This window comes from Phytophthora ramorum (assembly GCF_020800215.1).
Source record: "Phytophthora ramorum isolate Pr-102 chromosome Unknown Phyram_PR-102_s0002, whole genome shotgun sequence".
Taxonomy (NCBI): domain Eukaryota; phylum Oomycota; class Peronosporomycetes; order Peronosporales; family Peronosporaceae; genus Phytophthora; species Phytophthora ramorum.
The window spans coordinates 1,670,540-1,688,291 of record NW_027150648.1 but is presented as its reverse complement, the minus strand read 5'-3'; the positions used below and the strand labels follow the sequence as shown (position 1 = coordinate 1,688,291).

Sequence of the window (17,752 nt, the reverse complement as noted above, 5' to 3'; positions counted from 1 at the left end):
GAGAGAGCGACGTTTTTTCCGCTGTTGGCACACTTGCGAGCGCAACAGCGTACTGGGGCGGGTAGGGACGATCTGGCTGGGAGGACAGCTGATTGCGGGAATTGACGCGTCTTCTACTTTGAGGTGCGTCACAACCCAACGTCGTGAAGTTCTGTCCGTGGATGTGACGAAAGATGATCGTGGTCAAACTAAGCCAGGAATTGATAACAGTCGATTGCTACTATTAATACTAAAATATACTATCGCTACTATTATAGTACTAACGGGACAAGCGCAATGCAATCTTTTTAATACTAATTTGTATATTAAACTTAAATGTTATTTGTATTGTATTAGCGAAAGCCTGTGTCGAACCACGGATGTATTGCAATTTTGGCAAACTTGAGGTCTCTTATCCCGAGATAGGGGGGTCCAAAAGAGATAAGCTCCGAGATAGCAAACGACCAAGTCCGAAATGTAGCAAAGAGGTAGGTTTATTCTGCTACTGCATCCCTGTTATAGAGGCAACCTTCCGTTTTGCCGCTTTTGAACGATATAAATGAGTGGTATACCTGCTTCAGCCCCCACCAACACGCCAGAGCTGCACTGCTCCAAGATAGAGTGACCTATCCCTATTGAAGGCCCGAATTGTAAAACGGGCCCCTCCGAGATGCGGAGCTAAACAGGCGGCGAAAAGGTTGAAAAGCACAATACATTTAAGATTAGTACGCATTGGCTAGTACGCATCGATCAGTAAGTGTAGATTAGTACGTATAGATTAGTACGCAATAGACTCAATTGGTGGACTGTGGACTCAGGCGACATTCGCCAATTAAACCTGAGGGAGGAGGTGGTCTCCCGGTCGCCAACTAAAGCTGTCCCCCCAGCAACAAAGCTAATTGTACTAGCGCTCTGAGCGCTTGTATAAAAATAACGTGATGTATTTCCTGGTGTTTTTTCATAAACCTCAAGATTACTTGTTATCCAGCAGATCATTTATGCGTTATTCGTTTTCTGTTTTAGGATGTCCATGTTTCGGAAAAACTGGGATCATGTGCAAGAGTGTTTGGAGTTTGGAGAGATCATCAATATAAGAAACACTACTAGTATTAAAATACATGTATTGTACTTGAGTATTGGTCATTTCCCCGACTTGAATCGTCGACGTGCAACAATATCGTGATAATACACGAATACACGTATCTCCATCTTGATGCAAATGCTAAACTGCATTCTTCATCGACGCGGCGCCGAACGTGATCGAGTACATCGCGGTGTTCGAGCGTCTGCTAATCACCTGGAGCCTCTGCTCTACCACCGACAGAACAGCGACGACGACGACGACGAGCGCTACGGGCTGTCGCCGACAGACATTGTCGGTAGAGCTCTCGCACGAGGAAATCAAGCGCGTCGTGAGCTCGTACAACTTCTGCATCCAGATGGAACCGCAGCGCGAGTCCCTGTCTGTACTCAACAACGTCGCGACGGTCTTCAACTGTGCTGTCAATGAGACCGTCCGTACGAAAAGGAAAACAGAGCGCAGTTCTGTACAGTATTGTTGGGTCTCTCATGTCACTTGAGATCCGCACGGTGTTAGTCGTCACCAGCGGCTTACATGTACCTATTGGCGGCCCTGCGATCCGGATTCCCTTCCACTCCATCGCACGCTTGATTGACACAGACGAGAAGGTGCGCATTTCGTCGCTGGCGCTGCTCAGGATGCTGAAACAGGGTGAGATCTCGACATGTATAGGTGGCACTTATCCGCTAGCCAATTGGTATAAACATTTTTTTATTGCGTCCCGTTACCAGAAGTTGGTTGGCCTCATGCTGGGCTAGTTCGTGGACGTCTACATCCACGCGGTGAATTACATTACAATTCGTAATTGTCGTTTCTTCCTACTTTTCTTCATTTATTAGCTTATCAGTAAAATGCCTTCCATCTTACCGGCTGGAAATTTCGATCTAGGATGGGGGCCCAGCATAGAAATGTCATCTGCAGCAGAGTCTGTTTATGCTGTTCCTTTGCAGGGTTTTCGCCACACACCAAAGTGCCTGCAGGCTGCGGTGCAGCAGGCTCATCACGAAGCTCGTAATTCACGATTCGTGAATCACGCTTGTGGTGACCAGGTGCGACAGGTATGTTCTGTACAGTAAGTGTACATGTAGTGCTTGTGCTCACCGCAGGAAGCTGTCGAGCCGGTGTGCAGACCATGGGGCAGCATGGTGTTGAGATGCAAAAACCAGCTCCACTTCAATGACCAAAGACCTCAGATCGATCAGGGAGGCCTCGCACGCGGCCATACGAATGCCACGTGTATGATTCGCTTAGGCGGATCTAAGCTTGTCCGTATAATACCGCATGGCTTAGAAAAAGTGTACTTGTTTGGAATTGGGATACCACAACTATTAACTCTGCTTGGCATGAACTGTGCCTCCCGGGTTGATCACACTCGTTCTAAGCCGCTTTTCTGCTCTAGAAGTACAGTGTGTAACATACAGCACCGCGTCAACAGTGTCGCTAGCTTTCGGATGTGCTGGCAGTGCCACTTGGACGCGCTACATCGCGTGAGAGGACAATTGTACCGCCACTCCACAATTTTCTCTCACAGTACCGAATCTCGCTCGGCTTCTAAGCCAACCATGCGGTTACTCTACGTCGCGGTTGTGGTGGTCGTCTCCGCCCTGGCAAGCAGCGATGGCGCGTAGCAACCACAAACTCCACGCTAGGATCCCATGACGCTCGGCCCTGGAGGCATACGGACCCGAATCAGGATGACAGCGGTGGTGCGCCGGCTAAAGACGACAACGTAACTGTCCACATACGCCGTCGTCCACCGGTTCCAGTGACGAGGAGAGAGCGATCAAGCTTTCCAGCTCAATAAGAAATTGTTCAAGAGCAAGAAGATCCCGAGCTCGATCACCAACCTGTTCAAGAGCAACAAGAATAAGATGACTCCATGGAAACTTCGAGTGAAGATTCTTGAACGTCTACCGCCCGAACTAGCAGCAAACCTAATATTTTAAAGATGCCGACGAACGTGCCGAAGCCGTTGCCGTCCATACTACCGAAGGGTGTGAAGGCGGCTGTATTCAAGATCCCAGGCGTGGAGAATATCACCATTCGACTGAAAATGGAGGTTTGGTTTTTCTATAGGTACCCTCCGTACGCGTTCAAGGAGCTCGGACTTGTGGGGAAAGGTTCAGGGGAAGCACTACACGGACAGGCAAACTACAAGTATTTCAAGTCATACTTCGACGCATGGTATAAAAGTCAGAAGTTTTTAACCTTCTAGTCGACATGCACCTTCAGCGCTAGCGTCATTGGTGGCACTTCGGTCTCCTTTGAAATCCAAAGATGGATATGTAATAAAAACGAGTTGTCGTTTATGGAGAATGCCCAATGCCTAGAATTCGGAGCAGGTTGCATGAGGGCTTGCGCACCCGACGTCGAACATTGCATTTGGCATTATGCAGGCGAGAATGCGGGGCTATATTGATAATCGATACTTCGTCGTTACCTTCTCTAGCATCGTTTCAAACCGAAGAACGGGTGGTCCAGGGCCAAAAAAAATTATCGGCTGCAATTACAAGTCTGGCAAACAGCAAGACCAAGAATGACCCCGCGAAACCGGGTGAACAATTGGAAAAGCTGCCTCATCAGCTAACGATAGGACTACTGTTTCTAGGGAGGACTTTGTCGAAGGTCGTACCGTCCAAGATTTCGGTTCGGCGGCTGTCGCATTCCAAGGGTAAATGTCCAATTTTGAAGGAGGAACTCTGTGCATCCACTCGGAACCTTGATTGTCCACGCTTGACGGTTAAATTCTAGCTGTACTGAAGCCAACGACGAATTGTTGCCGGGGTACGGAAACGTTTGACGAACCCACCCGTTAAAGTAGTTTAGTTGTCTGTACTCAGTTGATTGTGATAAACTGAGCCGCGAATTTGGCTTTGAGACCGTGAGTTGGCTGAAAATTCAAGACTGGGGTACAATGGCTTCTACCCCAGCCGGAGTTGTTGCGATCGACGAAAAGAGCATTGGGCGAGGCGTATTCGACGAAGAAGATACACCAGTGGAGTATTTCGGCGCTGAATTCAAGTTTCCACACAAAAGAAATCAAATAAGTGCTCTGACAACTCTACGCAAGGCCTGCGGTTTGCGTTTACGGGAAGCGGAAGCTCGTACGTCTTAAAATTGCTCGTCTTCGGTAATTTGATAATCTCGCTGAGATCGTCGACGTCAACGAAATGATCGCGGACGAGTACACGTAACGCAATTTCGAGGCTGGACTGAAGATTTACTTGAGACGCTAATTTCAACGGCGAGACGTCTCGGTGCGCCTGCACACCATCTGCAAATCTTCAAGTCAATTTTGCACGTCAACTTCTGAGGGAATGCCGCGATAACACAGTAGAAAGAATCAAATGTTTTGCTAAACTTACACCACATCTCAAAATGCCATTTGAAAATCTTGTGAGCAATATTTATCCACAAGCTTTGCTGTGAGTCTCAGCTTCCTGAAGACGAACATGAGATCCGCATTTCCAGTCTTGACATGTATGTGGAGAATCTGGCAGGCGCGATAGACCTTCGCCGCCATAAAAAAAAAGATACTACAGCAAGATTGCACATTAAAATGTTGAGCTCCCTTAGCTTAGCCAACCTACGATTCCTAAAACTCTGAAGAGGTATACCATCCTTCCGACCGATGTCAAACACTAGCTCGGGCATGTCAATCAATTGAAATTGTACTTCAAGGTACTTACCCCCCCCCCCCCCCAATCCGAACTACGAGAAACTTAGGGCGTGTGGGTCAAAACGCAAAAACGTTTAGAAATGAAGGTATTCGCCATACGTTCATTGTGAAAGTACTTCCATTCGCTTCGGACATTGCAACTGTCTACGCCTTGTGAGCAGCCAGTGAGTGCACACGCACAGCCAGCGGCCCCTTCACCGGCAGCACGAGCGAGAAGTCGTACGTGATGTCGAAGGCGTCTTCCACCGTCTTGAGGTCAAAGCGGCTGTAGACGACAGCGAGCACCGTCATCATCTCCATCATGGCCAGCCGCATGCCGATGCATTGCCTCGGGCCAGCGCTAAACGTCACGAACTGGAACGACGAGATGTTCTTGAGCTTGCCCGTCGTCTCGTCGATCCACCGCTCCGGCTTGTACTCGGCCGCATCGGGGCCCCACACCCTGGTTGACGGGCCGACCCGTACATGGAGAACACGACGCGCGCTCCCTTGGGGACGAACGTGCCGTCACTGAGCGTCGTGTCTCGGTTCGCCAGTCGGTAGACGGCCAGCGAGTTGAGACGCAGACTCTCCTTCAACGCCGCTTCCAAGTACGTCAATTGCTGCAGATGCTCGAGCGTCGGCGTGTCCAGTTCCCCCGTGAACAACTCGGGCGCCACACAGCGCAGCTCGTCACGAACTTTGCACAGCACATGACTGTGTCGATTCATCATGACGATGAACCACGAGAGACTGAAGGCGGTCGTATCTTTGCCGGCAGCGTAGAAATCACGGCCACGTCGCGGAGCTCGCGGGTGTCTTGAAATCTCCAGTCTGCAGCATGAGCGTCATCAGGTCTTTGTGGCTCGACGTCCGCGTCGCTTCCTCGGAGGCTGCCGCTTGTTCCTCTTTGTCGGCCAGTGACTTGGCCATGATGTGCTGGATCGTGTCGTGCACCTGCTGCATACTTTCTCGCATCACCCGTTCACTGCCGACGTCGAAGAAGCGACGCAGCTTCCACAGCCACACGGGGCTCTGCAGTCGGATCTGCACCACTTGCAGGGCAGCGTCCAGTGGTTGGGAGGTGTCCACGTCCGCGGGGTCGTCCAGTCCGTTAAGCTCCACCCCAAAGCCGATGCGAGTGAACGCGTCGGCTGAACTTGTTGAGCAGCGACTTCATACTCACCGGGTCACCGCGTTCGGCGCACATGGCCAGAACGTCTCGCAGCTTGACGGTCTTCTCGCGGACGACCGCGTTCATGCAGTCCTTGAGCATGTGCATGGAGAAGAGGTGGCTGGTGACTCGACGCTGGCGGCGCCACTTGTCGCCGTCCACGTTGAAGATGCCCTCGCCCAGAACCTCCAGCACCGTCTCGCCGGGACCACGCACGAACACGTCGAACTGCGTCTTGAACACTTCTTCGTAGGCGGCTGGAGACGTGACGACGACTCTGGGGAGCTGGCCGATCCCCGTCAACAGCCAGGGCTTCCCCCCACTGGCGAGACTCTGCTCCGTCATCCAGTCGTGCAGTCGGTGCTTCTGGAACCAGAGCAGGTCGAGCGTGTTGCCGAGGATTGGCAAGGTGGAAGCAGGTCGGAAGAGTTTCTGGCTGTTGGTAGACGGTTTGTTGAGTAGTTTCCACCACACGAGCAGCAGGGCGAAGACGGTCGCCAGTAGCGAAGGTAAAGCTTGTTGCTCGATCATCGCAGGTTGGAGAAGGATGTGCTTGATGGAGAGGAAATCGAGAAGTGAAGGGCATGGAGGAGCAGTGAAAGACGATGAATCGAGTGCGGTTGTCGTCAGTGCTGGCACATGAAGCGGTCGATTCGGAGCCGAGTATTTTTACCCGATTAGCTGGGTGAATTTTTGAGTTGGTTCCGTGAAGCATTCATCGTCAGTGCACCGAAGTAAATAGTTGCTTGCAGGGTAGGCTACTCCATTGCTGCACCAGGAGGTTATCGACGTGAGCGAGCAAGCAATACAATTTTGAGGCTACATCATGGCCGACGAAGCTGTATCTCAAGCCGAAGTCAAACTTGCCTCATACATTTCGACTGGCATCATCCTGAGTTTCCAAGCTGAATAATTATGCAAGCTATGTATGAGATCGACGCCAGATTTTACCGACTCACAAGACGCAGATGCCCACAGATGTCCACAACTCGTAGGTGCAGCTTGTCCAGTTCTTCAAATCTCCAGTTTGGTGGTTCATAACAACGCAGGAATCGTCTGCTTACGATTAACACCCAAGTTGAGGTTCAAGCCTACTTTGCGGGAATATGTCGATTTAAGCTAGTGTGCGATTGCAACTGTACTGCTAACACTAATGCTTGCAAACTGTTTGATAGTGTATAACAAATCTGGCCAGCATGTACGTGGAGTTAGGGGGTTCTCATTGGTGTTTTCTAGAGCTTGCCCTTGGCATGCTCGGTCCAAGCAAGGACAGGCAAGCGCCCGTGTACCACCACCTACCATCTCAAACTCAGCTCTTCCGCACCACTTGTAGTAATGACTATTGATGTTAATACATTATAGCTGTTGAGAGCACAAACAGACAAACACGTTTGCAAACATCACTTCTGTTAAGTAAAATTCACAAGCATGTCTGCAGAGTAAACTAGTGAGAAGTAGGTCAAACATGAAACCACGCCGGAGTATTGGAATGAGTGTTTACAGTAAGTGAGTCTCGCCTTCTTTCTTCGCTTTAGCACTCGACGATCAAGAGCCAGACATGAACTAGGCCCAGAGCATTTGCCTACGAGCCCCCATTTCCTGAAGACGTACGGAGGGGGACTGTAGTGAAACCACGCCGCTATTCTCTCCAAATGGGGACACTCGGACCTACTGTAGCCTCGACGATGAATTGGACGTTTGTTCAGACGTTTGCCGCCGATGCCATCCTTTTGCGAAATTCGCAAATGCTGTGTTGAAAAGTACTGCGCTCTCAAGTGGAACTTTCGACCGATGGTATACACAGCAGAAGCTTTTCGCTCTCAGCGATGCCCCCATGAAGTCGCATGTAGATCATTCACAGGGGGTTCTTTTGTTCTCGAGAAGAAGATGCCTCTGCCAAAGGGCAACTTCAAGTGTACCCTTCTGATTCTGCCGACTCAGATTTGCTGACGTCAGTCTCAATTCCGTCTTCCTCCCAGCAAAACTCCTGTCCGCCATGGCGCTGTACGTCTGGGGCCACAACAACTCGCAGCAACTGGGGCTGCATGCGAGCGACAAGGAGGTGTTCGAGATGGTGCGTGCTCCCTCTGGCCCTCACTCTCCCAATGCTGACCCCACCTCTCTCTCTGTAGCGCCAAGTCGACGCTCTACGGGGACAAGTGATCGTGGACTTCTCGGCCGGAGAGCGCCACTCGCTGGCCCTCAACGAGTTCGGCCAGGTGTTCGCCTGGGGCCGCGGTCGAGAGGGCCAACTGGGGCTGGGTGACGTGGCCGGCGTGGCCAGCGCCGTGGCCGATCCCCGCCGCGTCGGTGGCCCCCTGGCCGGTCAGTTGGTCACCAAGATATCGTGCGGCGAGTCACACTCGCTGGCCCTCACGGTCTCGGGCGACGTGTTCATGTGGGGCCTGCTGCCCGTGGCCAAGGTGCTGCACGACGAGGACGATGCGTCGGACCGGGCCACGGTCGAGTTGGCCGGCCTATCCAGTGACGAGATGCGCCGCGTCCAGCGGGCCAGGTCCAGGGACGAGCTGCGGCGACACATGGACGACACCATCATGGCCAGACTCGTGCGGGACTCCATGCAGGTGTACGAGGACGCGGGCGCCGTTGACGGAGAGCACGTCAAGGTGCAGACGGTGCGCGCGCCCTGCATGGCCCCGCGGCTGTGCACCGGCCCGTTGTCGAGGCTCGTGGTGACCAACATCGCCGCGGGCTTCGCGCACTCGTTGGCCACGACGAACGACGGCGCGGTGTTTAGTTGCGGCTACAACGACAACGGCCAGCTTGGACTGGGCTCGAGACGCAACTCGGCCGAGTTCCAGCGCATTCAAGCGCTGGATGGGTATTTTATTGAGCATATTGCATGTGGACAGCAGCATTCGTTGGCCTGCTCCAGGATCGTGAGTCCGGACGATACGCGGCAGGATGACGACGACCCCAAGTCTCGATCGGGAGTGTGCTTCTCGTGGGGTCTTGGTGTTCTAGGTCAGCTGGGCACGGGGATGAACATTTCCTGGCGTCCGGAAGAGGTGAAGCTAGCCCGTCCTGCTGTCTCAGTCGCTGCCGGCAGCCACCACAGCGTGGCGGTCACGGACGACGGCAAGGTGTACACGTGGGTCACAGCGAGTACGGCCAGCACGGCGCTGGCGAGACGTTCTACGACCTGCAGCACAACGCGCACTACTTCTTCCCGCGTGTACAGCAGGCACTTGCCGACGATCCTCGAATCAAGTGGTTAGCGCGTGCTGTAGCTCGCACTCGACGTTCGCTCTGACACATGATGGGTCTGTCATGTCGTGGGGCTGGAATGCCTTCGGAGTGCTGGGAAACGGCAAGTACCAGCACTCAGTGCACCCGCAGCGCGTCTTCGGACTGAAAGACAACGTCGCCGTCGCCGTGGGCGCAGGGTCAAACCATTGTGCCGTGGCAGTACGTCCCCGTGGAGCTCACTACTCGCTGAGTTACGATCGCGTGCAAACGGCGATTTTGCTGATCTGGTGTTTATAGTGGGCGGGCCTACGAAAGTGGAGCGCGTTAATGCTCACCGAGTGGTTGTGTGCGCGCGTAGCAGCTACATTAGAGGCCTTCTGCGTGTGCTCGACATCGTCACCAACAGTGCTCAAGAGGCTGGCAGCAGTAAAGCAACCAAGGACGACGAGTTATTCGAGGTGGATGAGTTCCAGGACGTGGACGCTCAGGTTTTCCACGCGTTCCTAACGTTCTTGTACACGAATCGCCTCGACGTCGTCAGCCACAAGCGGAAGGCGTTGGGTCAGTTCGCGAGTCGAGTGTGCTGCGATGCACTGGTTGTCCAGTGCCTGGATACGTGGCGCAAGGAGCGGTTGGCGTCGCTGCCGCCACCTTCATTCCGAAGCAGAGGACACCTTAGTGGAACGGAGCCAGCGAGCTCAGAGGCCCAGCAGTTTGGAGAGGACATGCAGAGCATGGTACTCTCGGAGGAAGTGGCGGACGTCGCGTTCTTGTGGCCCGTAGATGATGATCCTGAGTGCAAAACGTTCCAGCGTCTGCCGGCGCACAAGGCTGTGCTTTCTCAAGTGGAATACTTCCGCACGATGTTCACTGGAGGCTTTAGCGAAGGCAGGACAGCCTTGGCTGATGGGGATCGATCGGAAGCTTCGTCGAAGCAGGCGGTGCACGAGATCCCTCTGCACTACATGCACCGTGACGGAGTCTCGTTAGAGGCGTTCAAGAGTCTTCTGCTGTGGATCTACACGGGCTGCTTTGAGTTGCTGAGCGCGAGGCTCGAGCCCAGCGACATGATGGACTTGTACGTCGGCGCCAGTTTGCTGGGTCTCACGGTCTTGGCGAGTCGCTGCGAGCTGCAGCTCGTGGAGCTGCTGCCGGAGCTGGACGTGGATTCGCTGCGGGCGTGCGAGGATTTCGCGGAGCGGTACGACGCGCGTCGACTGCAAACCATGAGCCTGCAGGTGCTGCGCAAGCAGCTACCGTCGGAATGCTAGCTGTGCTCAGCAGCACTTGCAGCGTCGGGACCCATCGGCGAAGATCACCAGAGCTCCTTGTCGCTGAGTCTGCACGTAGATCGCACTGCACTTCGAATTCGGAAACGATAGAAGCGAAGCTTCAATAAGCCGTCAAATATATTTTCTGTAAGCATACATGTGACTGCCTAGACGAGCAAACTTACCCACCAGAAAGTAGGTTGCATTGTGCAGGCGGATATTAGTGAGATTCTGGACGATAGCGTGACAGTTTGCTGTCGCGCAGAGCAGTCCGTCCGTGATCAGGAATCCGCGATGACCAGCATGGTCACCTGCCGTTCAAGCCCCGTTTGATTCTTGAAGTTTGTAACTAGTGCATGGACCAACACCGGCGGGCCGTTCTGCCAAGGCTCGGCAAAGGTGCTGATGGTAGCTGCAGGCTCATCTTTATCATGCAGCAAGTCGTGCAGCATGGACTCCCTGTCAATGTGACCCGGTGCGCGATTGTCGATGCCCTCACACCCTTACAGACGCTGTTACAGAGGGTGGTTCGGCTGGCCTTCGACACGTTCGGTCATCTTGTCCGTGGGCTTATGGAGAGGCGCAAGTGGCGTGTGTGTGTGCAGTTCGAGGCGTGAGTTCTTAGCGGCGCCTGCTGCGCGTCGGGCGTGAAATGGATGATGTCCGCCAGAGGGTGGCTGTCAACAGCGGTCACCTAAAAGGCAGCCGTTGGTCACGGTGACAAGCAGCCTTGCACCGATCCCTGGCGCGCATGAGACGATAACCACGCCTCTACAGCACCGCAGCAGGAACTTGATTGACAGCCATCTCCCCAAGAGTGTCGGTACCACCAACCTGATTGACCTCAGTGCCAACGATCGGCGCCTGTCGAAGACGATGGAAAGTGCAATGGCTCCACAGTGGAGTCCACTGGCCTGCTCCGCGGCGCCAAGTGGTATCGCGTGCGACGCGGTCTGTGGCTCGCCGGAGTTCCTCGGTGGCCCGGAGACGGGACCTTTGCCTCTCCGACAAAGCCGTCCGACTAAGCTCCCGGTCGACGCAACACGAAGCGTGGCGTGCCACGCCCATCCGAACGCGAATGCAAGGCCGCTTGTGGTTTGCAGCGGCGCTGATCACGCCCAGAGGAGCGCAAAAGTTGGTGGACGAGTATCCACCGGTGCGACGGCTCAACGGGAAAAGAGCCGCACCGAAACTCGCATCGAGCGAGCGACGGCGGCGAGGGGGCAATGATGGCTCCGCGTCGCCACAGGAAGCATGAAGAGAGCTTCCCATTGCGGCGACTCTGGACAGGAACCAGACGCAAAAAATACTGCCACCTGCTGCCGGAAGAGGGTATTTTGATGGAGACCGCGTGCGAGTATCGCTCGGACCCCCGCTTCCGGCAGCGCGTTTATATATTTTCACCTGCTGTATGCGTAGGGGGTGGAAGTGTACGCAAAGCGCGTTGTGCTATTGCATCGTGCGCTCGCCCACCGTATGTTTCGCAATAACCACCAGACCTGTGTACTCCAATATATACTTACCATCCTCACTATCCATTTAAAGAGGCCTATCATGGTCTCACAACTGATCTACTAAAGTATTATCTTCCCATACAATTACCTCTCCTCCTAATTAAATGCTCGTTTCACGGGTAGTTGAATCCCTGTCTACGTTTGTGTCTGCAGCATGACGGACTGTCCCGATGCCCGTCTGTGCCATCACCGCTCGTGCCTGATGGGAATCCCCATGGCCAGCGCCGCACAGTTCGCGCCCCATTCCGCCTTCACCTGAGAGTCGAGCGCCTCATTCGGGTCGTCGCGCAGTAGTCGAGACTCCACTACCCCGCAGTAGTACCTTGTCATGGGACGCCTCCAGTCCGCGGCCGAAGCCAGCGCCCGGGCCCTGCTGCAGGACAACGCCAACTGCGTGGCCCACGTGCTGCAGAGCAACTACTTCAGCCGCGCGGCGTCCCCCTCCGTGTCCGCGAGCTGGGAGCGCGCGGCCTCGCGCCCGCCCATCAACGTCAGCCCTTACGTGCACACACGTGACTGTGGGGGCCGCCGCCGGTCCACCGCGGCCAGCTGCCAGGCCGTCATCGGCACGCTGCAGGACGCCATGCGCGCGCTCCACGCGGACGACACGAGCAGCTTCCGCCGCGTCGAGAGTGAGCTCTTCGGCGCCGACCTGCTGCTGGACGCGCGCGTGCTGGACTCGCTCGTCCCCAGGACCAAGGAAACACCGTACCGCTACGTGGGACTCAAGCACGTCAAGTACCGGTCCATGCTCGACGAGCGCCACGCCGAGGAGTTCCTGCTCGTCGAGACCGTGGGCCGCGGCGTGCACCCCGTGACGGGCCACAAATTCATCTTCAAGATGCTGCGCTCCGTGGACGTCCCCGAGCGGGAGTTCGAGATGCGCAGCGCCAACAGCCACCACGCGCAGCTGCAGGTTCACCGCGGCGCCATCCACGCCATGCTGCTCGTGCTGGCCGAGACGAGCCACCGCGGCATCCTCAAGATGCAGCTGTGGCTCGACGTCGAGCTTACCAAGTGCGCCGAGCCTTTTTACGGCGCCTTTTCCAGTCTGCACGACGCCTACAGTTTGTCCATCAGGTACCGCCAGTTGGTCGAGAACTACGCGGCCACGAGCGGAGACGCCGCCATCGCCGCGTCCACTAAGACGTCGCGCTTCGGGATCCTCACGTCGCGCTCCAACCGCGAACGCAAGTGTCAGACCTGTCAGCGCGCGCTGGGCTTCTTCTCGAGGAAGAAGAAGCACCTGTGCAATGTGTGCGGCATCTTCGTGTGCTCGTCGTGTTTGTCGTCGACGTCGTTCCAGAGCTGGAAGCTCTGCGGCCTGTGCTATCAGCGCAACAAGCGGCTCGTGAACCGGACGCGCGTGTCCAAGATGGCGTCGCTCGCGTCCGGTCTGGGAGGCACGCTGCAGTACATCACGCGTATCGGACGCAGCTATAGCAGGCAACGTGACTCCATATTGTTTGCTACGGCCGAAGCCGCTGGCGAGCTGGCGCCGAACCCGATGCAGGACACCAAGCCGCGCCCCAACGAGCGCTACGCGAGCCGGGACGGCGCCAGGAGACGCCGCATTGAGGACGACGAGATGCTGTTCGACCACGACACGAAGCCGCTGGCCAGGAGTGTTATTGGAGTGCGCCGCGCTGTGCGTGGAAGTGGAAGCGGAAGCATGGACCCTCGCCCGGACTTTGGCGCCACTGTGGGCGTCGGCCGTCATCAGCCGACGCAGAACAACCTCAGTATGAGCCAGGGGCCTGGTGGACGCAAGCAGAGCCTGACGCGGTCGCTGCTGCACAAGGCTGGCAAGGGATCCTACGACCCCAGGGAGGACATGAGCAGGGAGCTGAGCGCCTCGTTCTTCGATGGCACAAACGGCTCATTTCGGACTAGCGAGCTGAGCAACAGCCGCGTTCAGATCGGCCGCAGCAGTAGCTTCGTCGACGCAATGCTCGAGTCGGTCACGTCTACGGACAGCAAGGACAAGAACGGCAGCACTAGCAGCAACAGCACCACGAGCTCCGCGAGCGGAGAGCGCCAGGACAGTCCGACTCCTGAGCCCGACATCCAGCGCGTGGGTCCGCAGCGCGTGCCTGCTCCTGCCCCTCCCAAGCAGACCGAGCAGGCCCGCCTGAGCAACTACCCTCCGCGTCGCTCGAACCCCATGCACCGCGTGCACAGCGGCAACGGTCGGTCCCGCGTCAGCAACTCGTCTCGCAGTAGCTCTTCGTCCCACCGCAGCTCTTCGTCTTCGTCTTCTTCTCGTCGCAGTGCCTTCAAGGGCTGGGCTTCGGCTTCTGCTGGCCCGAGAATGATGTCCGCCAAGACCCCGTCATCTAGAAGGAAGGCGAAGCTCTCGCGCGACGAAGACAACCACGTGTCGTCGGCTTGGCACGCGTCGAGCTACGACGACTCTCTTGACCCTATCAAGAGGGGCCGCAAGACTTCCAACTTGACGGACTACGATGAGCAGCCGCAGAATGGCCGTGTCTACGAATGGATTTAAGTGCCAGTTGATTTACCAGAACGGAGGTGTCCGAAGGAAGACATTCTCCCTCACGCGTGCTACAGCTTCGGATGGAGAGAGCCACGGGGAAGCTCTCAACCGGAGTCGCGCGTCTGCTATTTAACTTGACATCGTGAATGTCATCCATGGTATATTCCCCACTAACTTTACTCTCGGCAAACGTGCGTTGAGAAGTACACAATAAGAATGGTTGAACGTGTTTGTCTGTCTACCTCCAAGTTGCTCCACGCATTATTTTTTGTTTTACTTGACGTTGACGGACAGAAAACACTTCCAGCTGAGTGCACCATGGCCGTTGTTCTTTCGATTAGCGTATTCTAATACGACCAGCGCTCGAAAGACCCGCTCGTCTCCTGACAGAGGAACTAAATGGACTCACTACAACTTGACACGACGAAAGGTGACGAATGCACGGGAGGAGCGAGCGATCTCTTGAAGACGTTTGACAGAAGCTTAGTCCGAGACCTCCGCGGCCTTGACGGTGCCTGCAGCAGACTCGTCGTTGGTAGTCGTTGCCTTGGACTTGGTAACACCGTCCAGGTACGTGATCTCCGAGCGCGACTCCATCAGCGAAGAGAAGTCTGTCCCGCAAACCAGCACGTCAGCAACTTCATCCTAGCAAAACTATCAACGGCTACGCGTCGTACCGGGGCATGTGACGTTGGCAGCAGCTTCGTAGCTGGCCTTCTTGTTCGGGTTCTCCAGCGAGCAGCGCAGCACGCCGTTGGAGCAGGTGACGACCATGTCGTCGCCCTCGAGCTGCACGATGATGTAGCCGCGGTTCCTCATGGAGCCCGTGCCGAAGTCGCAGCAGCCCTTGCCGTTCTCGGCGCACTCCGGGTACGTGTACTCGGCCAGCACCAGCGCGCAGCACGCGGCCAGCAGCGCGAGCGCCACGGCCAACACGTTCATCGACCGAAAGTTCATCTCTTGCAGCCTCGGTTTAGAAAAATTCTCTCCTGCGGCACCAAATGAAGATGAGGATCGTTCGATCGAGTCCGACGGATGACGATGTCCGGCCGGAGTTTCTACAACGGAGACAATGGATACCGAGCGCGGTAAAGGAGTCGAAGGCCCATCGCGCGAGCCCAGCCGGCGACATCGTGCTGCGCCAGCAGATGAAGAGCCGGACCGAACTGGAGCTGAAACACAACATCTTGCTTTCACTATAGGAGCAACTGGTCCGATCATTGTCAAGTCACCTGTGGCGTCCTCTACACTCAGCAGGTGGCGGCATTCAAGGTCCCCGTCGTGAGTCACTGCACTGGAGTGTGTGGATGAAGGCGGCTTCTTTCACGGATAGGCGGCGCTGCGATCAACAACTCAAGTCGGTGCCAGCTTGGTCGCCTCTGTCTGACACAAACGCAGAAGCGTGGACAACATACCCTCTTACCCGTCGGTAGGTGAAGAGCTCTCGACCGGATTCAAGTCGACACCCTACGAGGAAACACTCGTCCGATCAGTTGGTGCTCCATTGGCACTTTTCTCGTCCTCTCGACATCAAACGCAAACTCTAGGAACATGGCGGGCTGGATTCGGTGCTCGCTGCTGGTGGCGCTGCTCGCTGTGGTCTCGGCGGAGCAGGAGGCGTCGGTGCACATCAAGGTCTTCAAGGACTCGACGGAGGACGTGCCTACCAATAGCAAGGACTGCGACGTGAGCGGCGTGGCGCTGCGCCACCGCAGCATGAAGTACTACGGCGAGGACTCGTACGTGGCCTGCTCGAACGGTCAGGCCGGGTGCTACCTCATCGAGCGGGTGCACGACAAGGCCACGCAGGTGTCGTGTCCGACCGAGAACCTGCAGCAGCGGATCGATGAGGAGACCGCGTACCGTGAGCACGAGAAGAAGGCCGAGCAACAGCAAAGCGACGAGGAGGACAACACGGACGACGCCCACCGCCGGCTTTCGTTGATAGTGGTGTCCACGCAGCGCATCTGGGACGACGGCGTCGTGTGCTACCAGCTGAACGACGACTACCCGTTCAACTCGACCCAGAAGGAGTTCATCTACGAGGCCATGGGCAAGTACGAGGAGAGCACGAACGTGCGGTTCGTGACCACGGCCACGTGCGAGAAGGAGAGCATGTCGTACTGCGACTCGTGCGCCAACTGGGTGGACTTCAAGCACCCGACGAGCGGTCGCGACTGCAACTCTAGCATCGGCATCACGGACGAAGGCGCGCAGACCATGAACCTCGCCGACCGCTGCTTCGAGGTGGACGACGACCTCAAGACCGTGTACGGGTCGGCCATGCACGAGATCGGCCACTCGTTGGGAATGTACCACGAGCACCAGCACCCGAAGCGCACCATCGGCGTCTTCTGGGACGACATCGACCAGAGTATTTGGTCCGAGATGACTATCCGGGACCTGAGTGTCGGCGGCCCCTACGATCTGGACAGTGTCATGCACTACCCCATGACGTACGGCTTCTGCCTGCCCAACTACTGCAGCGGCACGGTCCAGGCCGATTGTGTGGAGGAAGGCACGACGTTCTGCAACTTGAACGACAATGACGACTGCACGGACATCACGAAGTCCATGTGCAACGAGACAGCTACAGAGGCGATCGGCCAGCGGAAGTACCTGAGCACGGGTGACTTGGCCGCCATCAACGAGCTGTACCAGTCCGAGGCCTGGTCGGTCTCGGACACCAAGATTGGCGTCTGAGTGCCGCGTGTAGTTTGATGTAAGGCACTCAGCGAGAGAGAAAAACAACTTGATGTGTTTGGCGTCTGCCAGAAGAGCGTTCCTGAGTCGTGCGTCCGCTTCGTTTCCGTAACCTCGAACGATCGAGAGTAAATAAACTGAAGGATAGTTCCTGTTTTCAGTGCGACACTTCGAAGTATGCAGTAGCTTTTGGACGACAAATACCGATGCTCTTCAGTGGAGTTTGTTGGGTTTCGCCTTTCCAGTGCGTCCTCGCACGTAAGACTTTGACGGCTTCTTGCCGGCCATGTATAATACATTTAGCTAAGTCTCATCTCGTATAGCCATTATTATAATAGGGTTGGTTACCTATTTTTCGGGTCCCATGCGGACCAGGTCTAAATTGTGGATCGTTTTTTTTTTTAAATTACTTGCACCAGACCAAAGAAAAACGAATTCCCTACCAGGGAGATACTCTCTCGTTTAGGGTCTGTTTTAGGACTCTTGTTTAGGGGTATTTTATTTTATGTATAATTTGTGTACGAAGCATCAAAAGGGAGTGTCACCAGCTGGAGCGCTTGAAACGTGTTGGTGGCATGGTGTGTCACCAACAGATCCGAACACATGATTGTGGGTTCAAACCCCATGTCGTCCGATCTCCTCACGTAAGGTTCGTCGCTCATTCG

The 17,752-nt window shown here is 55.5% G+C and overlaps 5 protein-coding genes across 5 annotated transcripts; 3 read left to right on the top strand and 2 right to left on the bottom strand.

Moving 5' to 3' along the window:
* Nucleotides 1–5,507: 5,507 nt before the first annotated feature.
* On the bottom strand, nt 5,508–6,423 carry KRP23_1935 (Cytochrome P450 704C1; the record flags this gene model as incomplete). Its single annotated transcript, XM_067886604.1, has 2 exons — nt 5,508–5,837; nt 5,905–6,423. The coding sequence occupies 2 exons, from the start codon at nt 6,421–6,423 to the stop codon at nt 5,508–5,510; spliced, it is 849 nt and encodes a 282-aa protein (XP_067749271.1).
* Nucleotides 6,424–7,888: 1,465 nt separating this feature from the next.
* KRP23_1934 (E3 ubiquitin-protein ligase HERC2) lies at nt 7,889–10,373 on the top strand (the record flags this gene model as incomplete). The annotated part of the gene is made up of 4 exons (XM_067886603.1): nt 7,889–7,966; nt 8,025–9,018; nt 9,095–9,389; nt 9,461–10,373. The coding sequence occupies 4 exons, from the start codon at nt 7,889–7,891 to the stop codon at nt 10,371–10,373; spliced, it is 2,280 nt and encodes a 759-aa protein (XP_067749270.1).
* A 1,842-nt stretch (nt 10,374–12,215) lies between these two features.
* On the top strand, nt 12,216–14,393 carry KRP23_1933 (uncharacterized protein; the record flags this gene model as incomplete). The annotated part of the gene is made up of 1 exon (XM_067886602.1): nt 12,216–14,393. One exon carries the CDS (start codon nt 12,216–12,218, stop codon nt 14,391–14,393), a length of 2,178 nt encoding a protein of 725 aa, XP_067749269.1.
* A 474-nt stretch (nt 14,394–14,867) lies between these two features.
* On the bottom strand, nt 14,868–15,341 carry KRP23_1932 (uncharacterized protein; the record flags this gene model as incomplete). Its single annotated transcript, XM_067886601.1, has 2 exons — nt 14,868–14,995; nt 15,062–15,341. 2 exons carry the CDS (start codon nt 15,339–15,341, stop codon nt 14,868–14,870), a joined length of 408 nt encoding a protein of 135 aa, XP_067749268.1.
* Nucleotides 15,342–15,935: 594 nt separating this feature from the next.
* KRP23_1931 (Bone morphogenetic protein 1-like protein) lies at nt 15,936–17,087 on the top strand (the record flags this gene model as incomplete). Its single annotated transcript, XM_067886600.1, has 1 exon — nt 15,936–17,087. The coding sequence occupies one exon, from the start codon at nt 15,936–15,938 to the stop codon at nt 17,085–17,087; it is 1,152 nt and encodes a 383-aa protein (XP_067749267.1).
* Between the last annotated feature and the right edge of the window lie 665 nt (nt 17,088–17,752).